A 19,867-nucleotide genomic window follows, 5' to 3' on the forward strand; every position below is an offset into this window, starting at 1 on the left:
CTAATAATACAAACAATTTGCCGGCAGTGGAGTAGATAGATGTCTAGGATCAGGCAGCCTGAACTTCCGCAGTCTGGGTATTTACTAAGACCCTTCTACTGCCAAGTAAGGAAGTTGGCAAGACAAATAAGGTAACAGATGCCTTAAGTTTACTCAGAAGTCCACTTCTAGGAATTTAACCTAAAGATACACCCACTTAAAAAATAAAATTTATTTTTTTTTAAGATTTTATTTATTTATTTGACAGAGAGAGAGACAGCCAGTGAGAGAGGGAACACAAGCAGGGGGAGTGGGAGAGGAAGAAGCAGGCTCCCAGCAGAGGAGCCTGAGGTGGAGCTCGATCCCAGAATGACGGGATCATGCCCTGAGCCGAAGGCACTCAATGACTGAGCCACCCAGGCGCCCCCAAAAAATAAAATTTAAATTTAAAAAAAAAGAAAAAAAAAGAACATGAGAATGGCCCTCAACAGAAAGTCAGTAAGAAAACAGGATCTCAGTTCTCCAACCACAAGAAACTATCCAGTTCTGTGCAACATCCCAAATAACCAAGGAGCTTCTAGAATGTAACACCACTGACAAACTGATTTTAGCCCAGTGAGACTCATGCTGGCCTTCTAACCCTGTATACAGAACTGTAAAAAAATAAATAAATTAATAAATTAATAATAATAATTAATTTGCCTTGTTTTAAGTCACTCAGTTTGTGTTAACTTGCTTTGACAGCAACTGGAAAGTAACACATGCAACGGTCAGGGCAAGAAAAGGTAAGTAACTCCCACTAGGGTAGTAGCTGTGGAAAGGCTATGGCCAAGAAAGATCCAAGGGGTGGGTCCGTGGCAAGGTATTAAAGAACTTTATTAATAACGTTGCCAAGGTCACAGATGGTCTGTAAAGGCATAACTGCAGTAAGAGAAACTAACTAGCCCTACAGAACTTCCAGGCCGGGGGGGGGGGGGGGGGGGGGGGGGAGGTCTCAGTCTCTACCCTCATCGCACACACACCAAGCATGTACTGTGCAACCGCGCACTTTTAAAAGCTGACCGGAACAACAGAAATGGCAAGTCTACCAAGACACTTTGAGGAAAAACAACAGGCACAACAACAACAAAAATCTACCTTTGACAGCCAAAAACCTGGTACTGCCCCTTATCTGGCTTGGCTGCCTGAACTGTTCTCAGGTCTACATTCCGTTCAGCCACCGTAGCTCTTTCCTCTCTCCCTGCTCCTTGTTCCATTTTTAGTATGTGAACTTCAGAGTCACCTCAAATCTTTTTCTGAAGTAGGTGGGCACAAAGCATAAAAGCAGAATCACAATATGTGGTTTTCTAGTACACACAGATCATTCATTCTTGGCAGCAAGTGAGAAAATTAGGGCAGAAAATGAAATGAATACTATTTATAAGAAGAGAAAAAGCCTGATAAATCCACTGCTTTTTTCCCCCCAAGTATTTGTTCTATAAAATCAGCCTGGGTGGGGCGTTTACACTCAACTCACTAACAAACTTTTAAGAGTGTGTTTTTGTTAAATAGTGACTTAAAAAACAACCGAAATCAATTAGCTTTTCTTAAATGTACTGTATCAGTACAAATGTACTGTATCAACTAATGACAATAACAGTATTTGTTAAGTTCAAGAAAATCAAACGGATAATTTTAATACTGGCAAGACTTCCTACATAAACTAACAATCCGATAAAACTTGTATGAAGCAATCTTCAATGGAGAAAATTCACAAGACAGCATCATATTTTTTTCCTGGTCTTAAGAGTCTGTGTCTTTTTTCCATTGCTGAGGCCAAGGTTGGCAAACTATGGCCTACAGGCCAGACACATGATTTTATATGTCAAGTTTTACTGGCTTACATATTGTCTATGGCTGCTTTTGAACTGCGGGCAGACATGAATAGTTGTAGAGACTACAGGGCCTGCGAAGCTGAAAATATTTATTCTGCCCCTTTAAGAAAGAGTTTGTCAAACCACGGCCTAGCTCCTGGAGATCTTCATTAGTAAAGATAAATTATTACTATAGTTAAAAGAAAAATTTCTCTACCAATGTAAACAGAGGCTTGCCTGGTGGTCTGAAAATAATTACCAGAAAGTAAAATGTAGAAACTAAAGCAGTCAACATTCTTACGTATTAGTCAGAAAAATGAAAAAATTATTATTATGCTAGCAACTTATGCCTAATGAAACATAACATTATAAAGATCATAAAAGCTTTATGTGCATATATATTAAATATATAACAAGTAGGACCAAAAAATATAGTCTGATTTTTTAAATCAATGCTTTGCAAAAAATAAAATATAATCAGGACAAACTGAAAATTCAAGTTGCCCGAAGGATATGTACATAGAGACTAGCACGTGGTCATGCTGCAGTTTTCCTCCTCCCCAGTATCAGAGACAGAGTATTCTATATTCATCACTTATTAGAAGATAAAGCAAGGGAACAAAAGAAAAAGAAAACCCTAACAGTTGGGGAAACTCCTTTTTGTGCTTTTCCTTTCCTCCATACAAAGTAGAGGAATGCCTGGACTCAATGTCTACTCCATGTTCTTCCCAGATGTTTCATGTTGCCAACCAGCCCTATGTTTGAGGGTCTCCAATCTTCCAGATCTCCCCTAGCTCTCTACCCATGCAAAAGGCCCAAGGATTTCCTGGTGAATTTACTGAAAGATCACAAAAGCTATCCTAATTCAGTACTAAGCTCTCCCATATTTTATTTTGATAACACTTGCATGAAATCACAAAGTCTATGAAGCTATGGTGCTAACTCTCCCCATATGTGCAGTTCTGGAGTCGGTTGCAAAGATGAACCCTTGCAAGTGTATCTCATGCCCGATGAACGGGCTAGGTTCCCAAAAACTCACACGGCCACAGCTCCAGTGCTGAGGCAGTAAATAAAGAGAGGTAACTTTAATGAACAGGCTAGGAAAAGAAATGGCTGGCTGTGGGATACAGACAAACTCATTCACAGCCAACCACGGGAGCCATTTCTGAGAGTCACATTTCCAGGTCATTGGAAAAATGTACAAACCACATCCTTCAACCTTGCAAATTCTGGCAGTGCCCACTATAAGCATCTGACATACAGAAGTTTGTCAACTGCCACACAGTCCCTAGCTCTTTGGCTAGGTAAAGACATGCTGCCAGCAGGAACCTGGCAATTATCTACATTCATACAGCAGGAGAACGTGGTGAAAACGGAACAAAACCATTATGGAATAGACCAATGAAAGCCCTTGGCAAAATAGGAGCTGAAATACTGAAATATTAGTTTTCTCCTGTAAGATCATGCTCCTCAGGCCCAGGGGCCACTGCTCTAACAGGTGGGGATGCAGCCCCTGTGAATTTTCTTCTCTGGTTCAAAGGAAGTGTCACGTGTGGTAGGCTAAGTATCCCAGTCATCTCACGTCATTGTTCATAGGCCCCACAGAAACTGTTTTATGGCTGGTCTCATTTCAAAATTGTTATTTCGGGGTAAGCATCCTACCTTAATTGAAGCAATATGAAGCAGAGTCTCTCCTCTATGATTTCTTTTCACAGCCATAAGGCTACTGGGTGACAGCTTCGTGGCTGCGGGGCTAGACATCATCCGTCTGTAACTCGGGCTGTTCAGCGCAGAAGGCGGTGTACCTGGTGAGAGGCTCAGGGACTCGTCTGATACATTACTGCTTTTTCTCCTTAATGTGTCACCAACTTTGAGTTTGCCTGAGGGTGGTGAGGAGCGGCCAGGCAACGGTTTGTTTTCTGAAAGCACTATGTGCTGCCTACTGGTGCCAGGAAGGCTGCTTCTGCACCTCTTAGCAACGGGACTGGACCGTCTGCTGCGACGCCCACGTCGCCCATTGGGACCTGATGGCAAGGACTGCTCAGGTGGAAGAGGATTCCCACAGACATTCTTCTGGGGAGTCACGTCTTCATTCCTGCCCTCCGTTTCTGGAGACTCTGTTTGCTCAGCTAATGGTAAAGAGAATTCAGCGAAGCTGCTAAAACACTGTGATTCCGTGACAGAACCACTTGCTAGTAAGTCTATTTCACCATTTGTCTGAGGACCACCAATAACAGACGGTTGGCTACAGAAAGACACCAGCTTTTCCTTAAATTCCTCTTTGGAGTCAAGTTCACCATCTTCTTTATCTGCCTCTAAGTTCCATTCTTGGTTGATTTCAGTTAAAGTTTTCTTTTTTTGTTTTTTTCCAGATCTTGCAGAAGCCTTTTTAGCCCTCTCAGAAACACTTGTTGGAGGACTTGTAGAAACAAATTCGTACATGGAAGCCTGCCGAGCATTCTCATCATTTATCTCTTGAGGCTGAGTTTGCACTGAAAGTTTACTCACAACATATCTGACCTTCTTACTTCGAGGACTAAACCACATTTTTATTGAATTCTTCTTACTTTCTGCATCATTAAATAAATTTTCCCTAGATGCATCTTCTTTCAAATCTGATGATAAAAAAAAAGAAAAAGAAATCTGTTACGTGAACTTAACCTCCCCCATCCTGAGCTCCCAAAGAATTGTGTTTGTAGTTCTCCTAAGTTGTATCACATTTCTGTACCTCTTTCTCCCCTCCTAGACTATGAACTCCTTGAAAGCGGATATTCACTTACTGAACAAATATTTACAGAACCTATTTTAATTCCAGACAACATTCTAGGGATTGGCGATACAACAGAGAACAAAACATGGAACTTAAATTCCACTGGGGATGGGCAGAATATACAAATAAATAAATGGAGCATACAGCATGCTGGCGGTAATAAGAGCCATGGAGAAAAGATACACTAGATAGGCAGGCAGGCAGATATGGGATTTAATAAGCAGTAGTCAAAAAAATTAAGACTTGTTAAATTTTGCTTAATTTTTTTAAAAGACTTATGGAAAACAATCAATACACTACAATAATCAATAATTCACTACAACAATCAACAATTCACTACATGGCCAAATTAAAGGAAAACCATATGATTTTTCTCAACAGATACGAGGGGAAAAAAAGGCAAAATCCAATATCCATTTATGATTTTAAAAAAGAATCAGCAAGTTAGGAATAGAAAGGAACTACTTCAACCTGATGAAGGACATCTACAAAAATACACAGAGCTACTATCCTCCTTAACAGTAAAGGACTGAAACCACCATTTTGTTCCTACTATCAAGGAAAACGCAAAGATGTCTGTTCTCACCACTTCTATTCAGCAACATACTGAAAGGTCTAGATAGCACACCAAAATAAGAAAAAGATATAAAAGGCACACAGACTATACAGGAAGATACAAAATTTTATCTATTTACAACTGACTTGCATCACTACATAGAATATCCCAAAGAAAAAAAATTTTTTAATTAATGAAACTAACAAGTAACTTTAACTTACCAAGGTCATAGAATACAAAGTAAATATACCAAGTTCAACTATATTTCTATATAATAACAATGAACAATGCAGAATAACATTTTTTTAAAAAATGGTAGCATTTACAATAGTATGAAAAGAACAAAGTACTTAAGGTAAATCTAACAAAGTATGTACAAGTTATGAAAATTATAAAACACTGTTCATGAATAGTTAAGACTCAAAACTGCTAAGATGTCAATTCTCCCCAATAGAGCTATAGACTATAATATAATCCAATGAAAATTCCAGGCTTTTTTTGTACGAATAGACAAGCTGATTCTAGAATTTACATGAGAAAGCAAAGGAACTATAATATGGAAGGGCAAAGGCCTAGAATAGCCAAATGAACACTGAAGAACAAAACTGGAGGACTCACACTGCCTGACTTCAACTGACTTCAGACAAAATGAATCTAGGGGATTAAAGACAATAGTCACAACTCTTTAGGTCCATCTAATATAACCTCAAGCTATGTAAACCAAAAACGCAAGGGAATGAATGAATACAACTACATACTCAAATATATTCTTGAGCAAAAGAAGCCAGATACAAAATACATAAAAACAGCTAAAATCAATCTGATATGTTAAGTCAAAATAGTGATTATCCAATAACTATGGGGAAAGGAGTTAGTGACTGAAAAGGGGCAACAAGAGAGGCTTCTGGAATACTGTTGATTCTTCTGGGTAAATTCAGTTTGTGAAAATTCATGAAACTACACAGTTATAACGTGTATACTGTAAGAATTTTTTTAACTTTTTATTAATAATCAGATACTAAAACACAAAGATTCAGTAGAGTTTAAAAAAGAAAAGAATCACTGCCCCTAGTGCCCCAGGTGCCACATTTTGTGGGTGAGTATTCTTTTTTCTAATAAACTTTTTTTTTTAAGATTTTATTTATTTATTTGACAGAGAGGGAGCACAAGCAGGGGAAGCAGCAGGCAGAGGGAGGAGCAGGTTCCCTACTGAGCAAGAAGCCCGATGTGGGGCTTGATCCCAGGACCCCAGGATCATGACCTGGGCCAAAGGCAGACACTTAACCAACTGAGCCACCCAGGCACCCCATGGGTGAGTATTCTTGTACAAACACTTTGCTGTGTTAGCTAAGGTCATCAAGGAAGGTCTCTCTATGAAGCTCACTTCCAAGCTAAGACCTCATGACAAATGACAAAAGGGAAGCAGCCACATAAGGATCTAGGAAAGTGGTTCCCAAGTAGAAGGAACAGCAAGTGCCAAGATCCTAAGTTGGAAAGGAGTTTAGCACATTCAGTGGACAAAGCCACTGTGGCTGGAGCTTGGAGAAGGAGCAGAAAATTGAGTGTGACAGGTAAGCAGAAGCATTCTATAAAGAGCTCAGCCTCAAGTTTTTCTGCTGGTGTTCTTCATTCCATCAACCTCTGAAGTGGGAGGGCTTGGGGCTTCTTCATCCGCAGTCACTCCCTTGGTAACCTTACATCTATCTACATCCATGAACAACTTCAAATGTGTACGTACAGCCCAGACCTCTTCCATGAACTCCAGACTAGTATCTGACTGCCTACTAAACAGCTTTTACATGCAAGTCTACACCTAATAAGTCGCTCACACTGAACGTGACCAAAACTGAGCTCCTGATCCAAATCCTCCCAAACCTGCTCTTCCTACAGTTGTCCCCATCTCAGGAAATGACACATCAGCAATCCAGTAGCTCAGGACAAACACCTCAGAATCAAACTTGGCTCAATCTCTGTCATATCCTATATGCAAAATGCAAGTTCTATAGTTCTACCAAAATACATTCAAAACCTGACCACTTCTTACTGCCTCCATTCCTGCCAGCATGGTATAAGACACCATCATCTTGCACTAGATTATTATAATAACCTCCCAAATAATTTCCCTGATTATGTACTTGCTTCCTCCCCGACAAGTGTATTTCTTTCTTTTTTTTTTTTTTTAAGATTTTATTTATTTATTTGACAGAGAGAGAGGCAGCGAGACAGGGAACACAAGCAGGGGGTGTGGGAGAGGGAGAGCAGGCTCCCAGAGGACTAGGGAGCCCGATGCAGGGCTCGGTTCCAGGACGCTGGGATCCTGACCTGAGCCAAAGGCAGACGCTTAACAACTTAGCCACCCAGGTGCCCCCTCCACAAGTGTATTCTTAACACAGCAGTCAGTGATCCTCTTATAACTTGGTCATATCACGTCACTAAAACCCTCCAGACTTCCACTCTGACTCTGAATAAAAGCCAAAATGTTCGTAGCCATCTAAGAGGTCAGAAACAACCCGATCTTCCACTATCTTCCTGATCTCATCTCCTGTCCTCTCCTTACTCTATTCTAGCCATGGGACCTCCTTGCTGTTTCTCAAACCAATAAAATGTTTTATGTATGTCAGATAGCATGACTACATCTGTGTTTTACAAGATCAGCCTTGGAGAGAAAACAAATTAGAAGAAGGCAATGGGTAAGAGGCCAAAGTAGGAGTATAAGCAGAAGATAACAAACTGGGGAGGTGGGGGGGGGAAGAACTCTTTAGAAAATATTTAGGAGATAAAATTTACAGAATTTGGTGACGAAGTGAATACAAGAAGGCAGCAGTGACAAAGATGATTCACGTTTCTGGCTTACACTACTGAAGGCCCCTAGAAACACTGATGTGGGGGGACACAAGCTGCCAGGGATCCTGAGAAACCTGTATGTTTCTGCAGGATATGCCAAGAAGGCAAGGCCCTGGCTGCTCTTTACCCAGACCACTTCTCAAGACTGTGTTCGCAGCAAGCGAGGGATGTGGTAGCGTCTCCCTGTGGGGAAAAAAAGCAGGCCTGTTTCTGCTTACTATGAAAAGTCAATTCCCCAAGGTTAGAGTTCATTTTCTGTATTGCAACCCATTGTGTGTGCAGGAATCCGTGATGAGGCCTTTGCCAATTGTGATCAAAGATGCAAAATTCCTAAATAAAATATTAGCAAATCAAATCCAGGAATTTTAAAGGCAATGTGGTAAGACATTTGCAAATTTTAAATCTATATACCTTTTCACAAAGCAATTTCACTTCTAGTCATCTTTCTTACCAAATATAGAAAATATTCATCCATGTACCTGCAAACATGAATGTGTTAAGAATGTTAACTGCAGCAGTATTTGGAATAGCATAAATTAGGGGAAAAAATCAGTATTCATCAATCCCCAATCAGTTAACTATGGAGCATTTAGACTACAAAATCTTATGTGGTCACCATATATGTCAACGGACAACCCAAAGATCTTCAAGACACTTTTAAGTGTAGCACGATCCCATTTATGTTCTAAAAGTTCTATTGCATTTATGTCCAAATATCTTCATAAGGGAAAGTAGAAAGTTAAACAATGAAAACAGTACCTCTGTAAAAGAAAGGGATTTTCTACTTTTCAGCTGAGGGGAAAGGGTAGAGGAGGACTTTCACATTTTATACACTTTCATATAGCTTGATGGGTTGTAAAAAAAGAATGCGCTCTTATTTCTTATGTAAATTAAACAGAAAACAAAACTTGTTTAAGGTTATAAAGTGGGCTGCTGACAGCTGGAATTTGAACTCATACCTATTCTTACTAAATAAACATTAAAACTTTTCACTAAGTACGCACTAAATGTGATACTGTAATTTATCGCAAGAAAATATATTTGGTCTTGGGGTGCCTGGGTGGCTCAGTTGTTAAGCGTCTGCCTTTGGCTCAGGACATGATCCCAGGGTCCTGGAATGGAGCCTTGCATGGGGCTCCCTGCTCAGCGGGAAGCCTGCTTCTCCCTCTCCCACTCCCCCTGCTTGTGTTCCCTCTCTCACTGTCTCTCTCTCTGTCAAATAAATAAATAAAATCTTAAAAAAAAAAGAAGAAGAAGAAGAAAAGCAAATATATTTGGTCTTCACTTATGGTTCCCAGTACAGAGGTCCAGAAAGCCATGTAATTTCCTAGAGAAACCACAGGGGCATCTGTTGTTCTAAGTATTTAGTCAGGTTTCCAGAGTGATAAAGAGGAAATGGGTGTCTTCTGTTATTCATCGCATCTTCTTTCAACCACACCTAAGTTTATGTTAATGAAGTGACTTCTGGAGTCCCTCTAAGAATGGGGGGTGGATGCCAGGGGAACCAATCAAGATGAAAGTTACAACTTTCAGTCTCACCCCTGACCTTCAAGACGGGAGAGGAGCTACCCATTGAATCGATCACCAATGGCCACAGATTTAATCAATTGTGTCTATGTAATGAAGCCTTTAAAAGAAAAACCCAAAAAGAAGGGTTTGGAGAACTTCCAAGTTGGTGAACAGGCAGAGATGCTGGGCAAGTGGCACACCCAGAGAGGGCACATAAGCTTCACACCCCTTCCCACACTCTTTGCCCCACTCAAATCTTCTAGCTGGCTGCCCCTGAGTTATACCCATTTATAATGAACAGTAATCTAGTAAGTAAAACATTTTCTTGAGTTCTGTGAGCCACTCTAGCAAATTAATCAAACCCAAGGAGGTCATGGGAACCTCCAATACATAGTCAGCATCTAAAGGGCAGTGGGGAGGGGGGTGGTCTTGTGCAACTAAACTCTTAACCTGTGGCTCTGACATTATCTGCAGGCAGGCAGTGTCAGAACTGAGTGAAAGAAACTGTAGGACACCCAGTCAGTGTCACAGAATGGCTTAATGTGCGGAAAATCCACATATCTGGTGTCAGGGGAAACACACAGGCAAAGTGAGTTTTTCCTCACACTATATATATTATAATCTCTATATGTATTGTATTTTTTTATACCTACCAATCTTGCCCATTAACAGATGCTTAAGAAATAGTCAGTGAATGAGTTGTATAGTGATCTACTTTCTGATACTGCTAGTGACCCCCCCCTCAAGTTGTCTTATTTTGTTTTTGCTTTTAAGCCCTTCATTTTTCTTCAAAAAACATTCCCTAAACATTCCTTCCTCCCACCCCACACAGACAGGTAAAACCAACCCAGGTCAGCCCAGCACAGTGGTGAGCACAATCAACAATGCTCAAAAAATACTGATGAATAAATGATTTCATACCTGCTCTTAAACCCTGACAAGTATTTATATGAGAGGATAGACTTCAAGGGCCAGAAGAAAACTTGAGAGTCATACATCCAATTCTCTCATGTACAGATGAGAAGTTAAAAAGAAAGGAGAGGGAGGTCAGTCACCCAATCCAGCACCCCCCTCCGCCACACAGGAACTGAATTACCAAGAGACTGTTACAGGTAGAAGAGGGAGCACAGGAAAGGCAGGTGAACTGGAAAACCACCACCACCACCACCTGACAGGATTAACGATGCCTAACAAATAATTTCCTACTGCCTGATTCTCATTTTCCAAATTCACACAGACTTAATCTCCTTTGACCAACGAGAGTACTTGGAATATGTTTTATTCCTCCTACCTAAAAAAAGAAGAAAAAGGAACCTATCTGATGCTGTTTTTCTCCTGAGAAATCACTCCTCATTCGAGATAAAGTGAACTCTTTATAAGCCTTCTCTTACAGTACAGAATCCAAAGCAAAGTTTTAACAAACTTAGTTCTAGAACTAAATTACTTTAAGAAGAAAACCAATGGCATCTTACTCCTAAGAACTGGTAACATCTGCTGTGTAGGAAATAAATGTGTCTGATGCTACTAAGGTGTTATATAGAATTGTCAAGTGTGCTTATTCCTGAAAAGTTTTAATACTTAAGAGATAAAATATAGGGGCGCCTGGGTGGCACAGCAGTTAAGCGTCTGCCTTCGGCTCAGGGCGTGATCTCAGTGTTATGAGATCGAGCCCCACATCAGGCTCCTCCACTATGAGCCTGCGTCTTCCTCTCCCACTCCCCCTGCTTGTGTTCCCTCTCTCGCTGGCTGTCTCTATCTCTGTCAAATAAATAAATAAAATCTTTAAAAAAAAAAAAAAAAGAGATAAAATATAATTTTAGTTTCATTTTTATTTGTTTCTGGGAACACATTTCTTCTCAACATCCTCATATCTTAAAATATCAGCAAGAGAAAAGGAAATTATGAAATATTATTTTTGAACTTCTTTTAGGTATTTTTTATTCACACAGAATGCTATTATTTTATCAGCTTAAAACTATCAATACACCAGAGGATTAGTAAACTACAATCTCTCAAATCTCTGAAGTTCAAAATTGATTCTTCTATTCCTGTCACCCCATATTGCTTGAGCATAAAACTCTTATCTTTATAATATAAATAGATCTGCCAAGTAAAGATAGCATTTTAAACAGGTAAGAAAAAATGAAAAATAGCAGATTATAAAAAACAAATAATTCATATTTAACTCTGTAGAAATTTCACAGAGTGGTTTTCTCAGAAATATTTATATTCAATACTCTGCCTTATACTTATACTCTGCCTAGCAAAGGAATTCAGTCAAACTCCATTCTACTCCAAAGAAGCAAACAGAAGCATTACTGGGTAGACGGCGAGCCAACAAACCCAGCTGAGAGCAGGAGTGTGTATTTGAGTAACGTCAGGCTCTGGGGCACCCTTCTTATGTCCTGGCTGAACATCAGGCGATCCACAGTGTTATTAGGTCAAGATGATCTTGGAAATAAAAACAACTGGAATGAGGTACCCATTCATACGAAGACTTCATGTCTAATTTCTAATAAGGTCTTTTCTCTGCAGTGATTGGTAGATTTCAAAAGACAAGTCATTTGTGATACAATCTCAAATCTAGAGGGAAGGTCAACATGAAATGAAACCAGGACTCATTTTTTAAGACTCGGGATTATAAAGACTGAAAGGTTAATCCTCTGGTAGTCTGTAAAAACAGGTATTTGATGTTCTAAAATTTATTTTAAAGATAGATGATGACATTTGCAATTAAACACAAGTCAAATGTTGAAGTCCTTAATACTTATAAAATTTACAAATGTAGAATTAGGCACTTAAGGGAAAATTAAGGCTGGTAAGTAGCAGCAACATACTCAACTGACTAAAAAATCTAAATCCAAAATTTAGAACAACAATTTCATACTCAGGTGTACCTACCCCTTAACTTATAAAGAAGTGAATGAAAATAGCATATGTTCATGTGATTTATATGTACACGATGATTTACTAATCACCCAGTAACAATGCATACACTCACGAAGATTTCATGTTGACCTTTCCTCTAGATTTGAGAGTATATCACAAATGACTTGCTTTTGAAATTATGCATCTTGTCCTAACTAAGCAAGGACCACAACAGCAAATGTGATTGTAAATCCTGGACACAGCAGATCTAAGTCAGGACTGTAAAAAGCAAAATCACCACCTCTGCTGGAACATAAATCATATTACTAACAGCTACAACAACTTTTATGAGTGAATGCTTTGAAGCACGATAAACTGTCATATTCATTTCATGAGGAAAAATACTGGTCCTTCCTCCACATAGTAAATTTCTTAATGATGACATTTTAAAATTCTATTCTCTGAATATAAATATTTCTGAGAAAACCACAAAATACCGAGGAATAGAGATGCACATGTTGCTAAGGAGCAGCTTAGCCAAGTTTCTTCTTAAAATTTAATAATAAACTATAGAAGAAGGAGGCAATTAGAAAATGTGATTTAGCTATCATTAATCTACATCAAAGGATTATAATGATGTACATTGTGTGCCTTTCAAATTATTCTCTATTATAGGTTTCACAACAGAAGTTGAGAAATCTCTTTGACAAACTAGTCCCTTATTAAAAATCAAAGGAAAGTACTTTGCTACCATCTGTGCAACATTAGCGCCTTCACTGAAGAATGATTATTTTGTAAGTTAAGAAGTATTCAGTTCCATTTAAAAAAAACAACAGCAACACAGCTATTCAAATGTTCATCTTCATCTATTATAAAAAAGTCATAACATATATGAAACACTATGTAATTCACTCCAGAAAGACAAGCATCTCTCCGGAAACCAGAAAACAGAAAGGGAAATTATGATCCAATGAAAGCAAAATCAAAGTGTTGGTTTTTGGTTTTTTTTTTTTTAACTGCTCCACCACCAACACATTCTTCACAGAGCCTGACCAGCACCTGCAAGGTCTGATTTAATATGATGGGAAGCAATATAAAATACAAACTTTTAAATTTAACTCTATTAGTAGAAAGCAGATTACATTATAAAGAATAAGGTAAAATTATCCATAAATGGTTGTCAGAAAAATTTGTGACAGACAATCTTTGCTCTTTAAAGTACACTGAACCAAGGAAAATCTGTTAGAGTATTTAGAAGCTCTTTTTAAAATGTATTACTATAGGGGCGCCTGGGTGGCACAGCGGTTAAGCGTCTGCCTTCGGCTCAGGGCGTGATCCCGGCGTTATGGGATCGAGCCCCACATCAGGCTCTTCTGCTAGGAGCCTGCTTCTTCCTCTCCCACTCCCCTGCCTTGTGTTCCCTCTCTCACTGGCTGTCTCTATCTCTGTCAAATAAATAAAATCTTTAAAAAAAAAAAAATGTATTACTATAAATCAGGCTTCTTTATCTCCAGTATACCATATACCATGTCCATGATTTGACAAGTTCTTCCTAATTACCCACCTTAATTATGGTAATTATATATTTTATAGTAAATGCAAGTAACAAGTTTCCTTTGAAAGATAAATTGTGAACTACAGGGTTTAAGAAAAAAATAGAGATATCCAACCATCCTGCTTAATTTATCATCCTCAACCCCCATTAACAGAACCATATGATTTTCAAGCTAGACCTTAGGGATCACTTAATGTAATACCCTTATTTTATGAGATCCATTTCCAATTTCCTTATTATAAAAAGGATAAACCATTATTTGTCCCCTACTGTTTGCTGCCTGTCCCTATTCACCTGGTACACCTTATACCGCTTTAGTTTTAGAAGTACTTGCTACATAAACCAACATGAATTACTACAGAAAATATTGAATACACTATAAAGAAACAAAGAGCAATAAATACTCTCATACTCAAATGCCCTTTGAGGCTAGTTTGTTTTGGGGCCCTCAGGAGGAAAGGTTGATGACAATGCAACTGTAAGTAGAAAAGGCTCTGCACCATGTAATTCACAGGTCTGCACAACATGCTTATTCTCTAGATGTGTCATCTTCTATAAAAGGAGCAAAGGAGGAAGTTACCGTTATAAAATGAACTGTTGAAACCAAAACCTAAGAATTTGTTTTAAAGTTGCTTTAATTAAGTTTAGTCTTTGGGATATGAACTAAGCCTTAGCGCTCCAATTCAACAAATATAATGAACAACCTACACTCCTCACGAAAGCTTTGAGCTAAATGATAAAACTGTAAACAAGAAACTTACAGTGCCACCTCCCTGCATAACCTAAGTCCTCAATTTCCTTGCCCACAGAATAAGGGATTCAAGATGACCTTACTGCTTCTAAAATTCTGATTATATGTTATCCAAACTGAAATTTCAATTCATCTTAAAATAAGTAATGTTGAAGCCAACACTGCTAAAGTCTGGTAAGGACAAAAATAGTTATTACTCACTATAATAAGGAAAATGAACACAAAATGGCTTTCGAAAAATTAATCACCATAATTCCCTCCCCAGACTCCACATCTATTTTTAGATGAGAAAGACTGCATGCTAAAAGGCCTCAGACCCCATACAAAAACTGGTTCTAAACTCAATGATCTTCCTAAATTACCTTTAGTAATGATGAAATGTGGAGGCATTTCATAGAGTCCACAACATATGAAAACCATACTGAAGACTCAGACATCACCAACCACAGTAAAATTTCTGGAGAAGTTCCCTAGCTTATTCTTCTCTGCACTCCAAAGTACCATACTACTACTCCATTATGCCGTAATGCACTACCCATCAAGAGTTACCCTACTCCCTTTTTATCAACATTAAAAATGTCACATTAAAAAAAAAAGTCACATTACTTGTCACAGGTTAAAACCGTGTTCCTCACAAATTCATATATCCAAGTCCTACTACCGGTACCTCAGGATGTGACCTTATTTTTGGAAACAGGGTCATTATAATGTAATTAGTAAAAATGAGTAGAGTGGAGCTCAACAATACAGTATGACTGATATCCTTATAAAAAGGGGAAATTTGACACAAATACGCATACAGGCAGAACACCACATGGACACGAAGGCAAATCAAGCAGAGAGCCCTTCCCTCAGAGACAACTTTCCCTTACAGACTTTGAAAGCACCAATGGTACCAACACCTCCATGTAAAACTCCTAGACTCCAGAACTGTGAGATAATAAAATTTGTATTTTATAGGCAACACAGTTTGTTACTGAAGCCGGAGCAGGCTACTATATTACTATACAGCAACTGGAGAAGAATCAAATCAAAACATCCTGACAGACAGAATTCTCAGAGTAGCACCCCAAATGTCAACACACGGTTAACATTCCTAATAGACCACACCTCTTTAAGAATCTGATGAAAGCTACTTTCATGCAGACATGAATGTTTTTCATATTGTACTGAAAGCAAGAGTTTAGGGACACCTGGCTGGCTCAGTTTGTGGAACATGTGACTCTTGATCTTGGGGCTGTAAGTTTGAACCCCACACTGTGAAAATTACCTAAAAATAAAAAGTCTTAAAAAAAAGAAAAAGAGTTTAATTCTACCCCCCTCTACCCCCAAGCATGGCCAAAGATGCATGGACTCTCATTAATCAATGGTATCTGTACCATTGTGTGTGGGGGGGGGGGACAGATGATATATTAACCTTTTTAATTAGAAAATAAACACTATCAGCCCTACCCCTGAGTAAGAAAGAAAAACAGATGAACTGATAATAAACCTTTTCCTCACTGTGCTCTTAAAAAGATTTACAACAGGTATTATTTTTTCAAAAAGGTAAGTACTTTTTGAACTGTGTATGTGTGTATAATTACACCGGAAAATAAGTAAAACTTTATCACTATAGCACATTTTATCCTAAAAGAATAGAGTCTAATACAATGATCAGATGAAAAAAACTTCATAAGTAGACTATAATTTAAATTCTTCTTAAAAATATGGACCTGGTCAATAACATCAAAGTTTTGCCTTGTTTCTTTCTTTTGTCTAATCAACTTCACCTTTAGTAGCTGACAATAATACATCATGTCAGAAATCTAAGATAAAAAGTTTTAAAAACAGAAATTCAAACATTTTACATAAACATTATCAATCATTCACAGCATCCTGCCAGTCAAGAAAAGGTTATCCTATAAACATAAGCAAATGACATGATCTGGTCAATAAAAAGATAATTCTAATATCTAATTATGAAGATTCAAAACCCTTTACTTTCTTTCCCCAGCTAATTAGTTCTCAGCAGAAAGCACAATGGGAAGATATATAGTTAATACACACAGTCTAAGAACAATTTGAAAAACATTAACCCCCATTCAAATAGAAAAGAAAATGAGTATTAGATTTTTGCTCTTTCAAAATGTGCTCATCTAATTAATTCAGTCTGGAAAAGTGATGCACAGAAGGCTGTATTCTATCTTATAAAAGTGTATTTAAGTGAATTTAAGGACAAAACCTCTTTTCCATATATATTATACAGAAATTATTGTAACTGTAAAGCAGGCAGTGTAGGTGGTGAAGTGTCTGGACTGACACTCAGAAGAAATGGGCTCTATTTCTCCTGCTTCTGGTACTAACTATACATGTGACATTAGGCGAGATCATTTAACCTCTGTGGACCTTGGTTTCTCTAAGTTGTCTTAAGTCGCCTGTCACTTCTCAAAATAATTGCAAACTGTAAATCTTAAAATCTGAAACAGGTCATCAGAATTCCTGATAGATGTTTACATATTTTATGTGATCAATATGACTTCATCAGGTTTTTAATGAAGAGGGTCAGTGATATTTCTCACCTGAAAGCTTATCGCCATGTAGCAAATTCCGAAGCTTACTACAAAGCTGGATCATGCTGTCCAACTGTCTATTTATCTTCACATCTTGTATCCAGGCTGGAGTATAACACACTGGACATCCGGTTCCAATGCAGTCACTTACACAATTACTTAAAAAAAGATTAAAAGAAAAAAATAATAATATATATATGTATCAATGTATTCAGCAGAATCTTAATTCCAAAATATAAACAGAGGTTGAACAGAAGTAAATGAAGTAAAGGTTATTTTAACAAGCAATGAGCAAACATAAAATATTTGTTAAAATAATGTTTCTGAAAGAGTATAATACACACACATACAAAATCTAAATCTGAAGTTGCTTAGATAATTTGATATGAAGAGACTTGACTTAGCCAGACATTAGTCTGCATAATTTTTAATGCAAATAAATCTATAGCTTCTAAAGGGTAAGAGTACAGAGAGGGACATAAATAAACATATTTAGTACAAATGCATAACAGCCATGCATCTCAAACTTCTGTATCCTAAATCTTAAAACTGTGCTTCATGAAAAATTACTGCAAAGAGACTGGGAAAGGTATTTTTTGCTTTGTTGCCGACAAGTGTCTAAAGACTTTAATGTAGTTTCTGAGTAAAGACACTTGGTTCTTTCAGACACTTTTATAACCTGTAGACTCAATTAAATTACCTCAAGTTATCTGTCTAGGAGTTAGTCTCATAGTTGGGGGGGGAAGGGGTTCTTAATTTTAGCAGTTGCAAATCTGATGAAGATATACATAAACTGTTGTAAAAAAAGGGGGGGAGTTCATAATCCCCCCTCCAAAGCTTATCTGTGAATTCAGAAATAAGAAACCTAAAAATCCACTCCTTCCTTAGCCTCAGCGGAGAAACTCCAGCAAGACTGGTAACCCAATAGTGATGAAAGCCACATCTCCCCCAAACACCACATTCCTTTCCATGGGACCTACTCACTTGTAGGCACAGAGGATTCTTATAACAGTCTCCTTCCAGAAAATGCCTGTGGCATTTCTATGCTATGCATCTTAGACTCTGGCATGATTCTGATGCAAAGCAACTCAATACATGTTATAAAACGAATCTATAAACCATACTAGAGCCAGGAGAGACTACTCAATAAATGTCAAATTTCTTTCTTCTTTTCTTTTTTTTGTGCCGGGGGGGGGGGCTTGGGCAGAGGGAGAGAGAGAATCTTAAGCAGACTCCCAAGGAGCCCAACATGGGGCTCAATCTCACGACCCTGATATCATGAAATGTCAAATTTCTGCAGCAAAGAAAGGAACTTCTTAGAGTTTCTTTGCTTGTAGTTATGAACTCTTAAAACCACAAAACATAAAAAGGGGAAACTGATTCCACAAGGAATTTAAATCATCAATTATTGGGGGCGCCTGGGTAGCGCGATCGTTAAGCGTCTGCCTTCGGCTCGGGGCGTGATCCCAGCATTCTGGGATAGAGCCCCACATCGGGCTCCTCCGCTGGGAGCCTGCTTCTTCCTTTCCCACTCCCCCCTGCTTGTGTTCCCTCTCTGCTGGCTGTCTCTCTCTCTCTCTAATAAATAAATAAAATCTTAGAAAAAAATCATCAATTATTGTGTAATACTTAAATATTTGAGGAACACTAGTGACAACAGTTAGAATCTACTCATCAAGATCATTACCTTGTTTTCAGACGAAGAAAATGAGACTCAGCTGGGTAAAGACACTTACCTAGTACCACACTGTACCCAGATCAGTCTATTTTATACGTTCTATAATGTTCATCTTGCAACTGTTCTCAAATTATTTTGTAAACATAAATCTAGATTTCTGGGGACAGATGTCATTTCTCAACAGATCTATGTAACTCAGTAAGTCAGTATTTCCCAAATGACCAAAGCATGATGTCAGAAAATCATGCTGGGAAAAAGGTCCATTCAAAGCACAGGATAAACCAGAGAAATTTAATGTAACAGGATACCAAAAATTCATTGTTATCCTTTTAGACTCCACACCATAACAAATCTAAAGAAACTAGCACTTGCAAATAATGGTGTAATATCAAATAATAACCACAATTACCTAAAAAGGCTATTTAAAAAGCCTTCCTTTTTCCAATTATACACATGTATAATACAAGATTTTCCTCACATGCCGCAATCAAAACAATATATCACAACAGATTGATTACATAAGCAGCTAGGAGAATCTACTGTCTTCTATTCAGTAAAACAATAGAGAGACTTGCATAAATATAACAGTGCCACTCTTCTCACTAGTTTTTCTTTGGTTTATGGTTATTTTTCCTTAAAAAAGTGTTATTTATGTTACTATGTAAAGAGTTTATTATTGTTATTTTTAACTGAAGAGTATTTTTTAAATGTCTAGGTTTTACATGGCAAATACACACACAAAACTGCTTTGGGGTCCTCAATTTTTAAGGGTGTAAAATGATCCAAAGCCAAAAAGTTTGCATATGTCTGCCATACGTTTTAAATGATTTCTATCTTAAAAAGAACACATGACTATTTTTATCAGGGATTGGCATGAAAGTACCTTGATATTACTACAACACTGTCAATGACATAAAAATCTGTCCCCTCCAACCCCCCCCCCCGCCCCACT

At 38.1% G+C, this 19,867-nt stretch overlaps 1 protein-coding gene across 6 annotated transcripts in view; it reads right to left on the bottom strand.

Annotated features, from left to right (window-relative positions):
* BARD1 (BRCA1 associated RING domain 1) overlaps window positions 1-19,867 on the bottom strand; it is an 84,839-nt gene that overhangs the window by 51,720 nt on the left and 13,252 nt on the right. For all 6 annotated transcript variants that reach the window (XR_004623616.1, XR_004623617.1, XM_034655126.1 and 3 more), the window contains 2 exons: window positions 17,247-17,395; window positions 3,495-4,447 (listed from right to left, as the gene is read on the bottom strand). Coding sequence is in view for 4 of the 6 variants with exons in the window: in XM_034655126.1 (XP_034511017.1) it covers window positions 3,495-4,447; window positions 17,247-17,395 (1,102 nt within the window). In the remaining 2 variants the exon portion in view is untranslated. The remainder of the gene's footprint in view (window positions 1-3,494; window positions 4,448-17,246; window positions 17,396-19,867) is intronic.

Source organism: Ailuropoda melanoleuca, chromosome 2 (genome assembly GCF_002007445.2).
Source record: "Ailuropoda melanoleuca isolate Jingjing chromosome 2, ASM200744v2, whole genome shotgun sequence".
Lineage (NCBI taxonomy): Eukaryota > Metazoa > Chordata > Mammalia > Carnivora > Ursidae > Ailuropoda > Ailuropoda melanoleuca.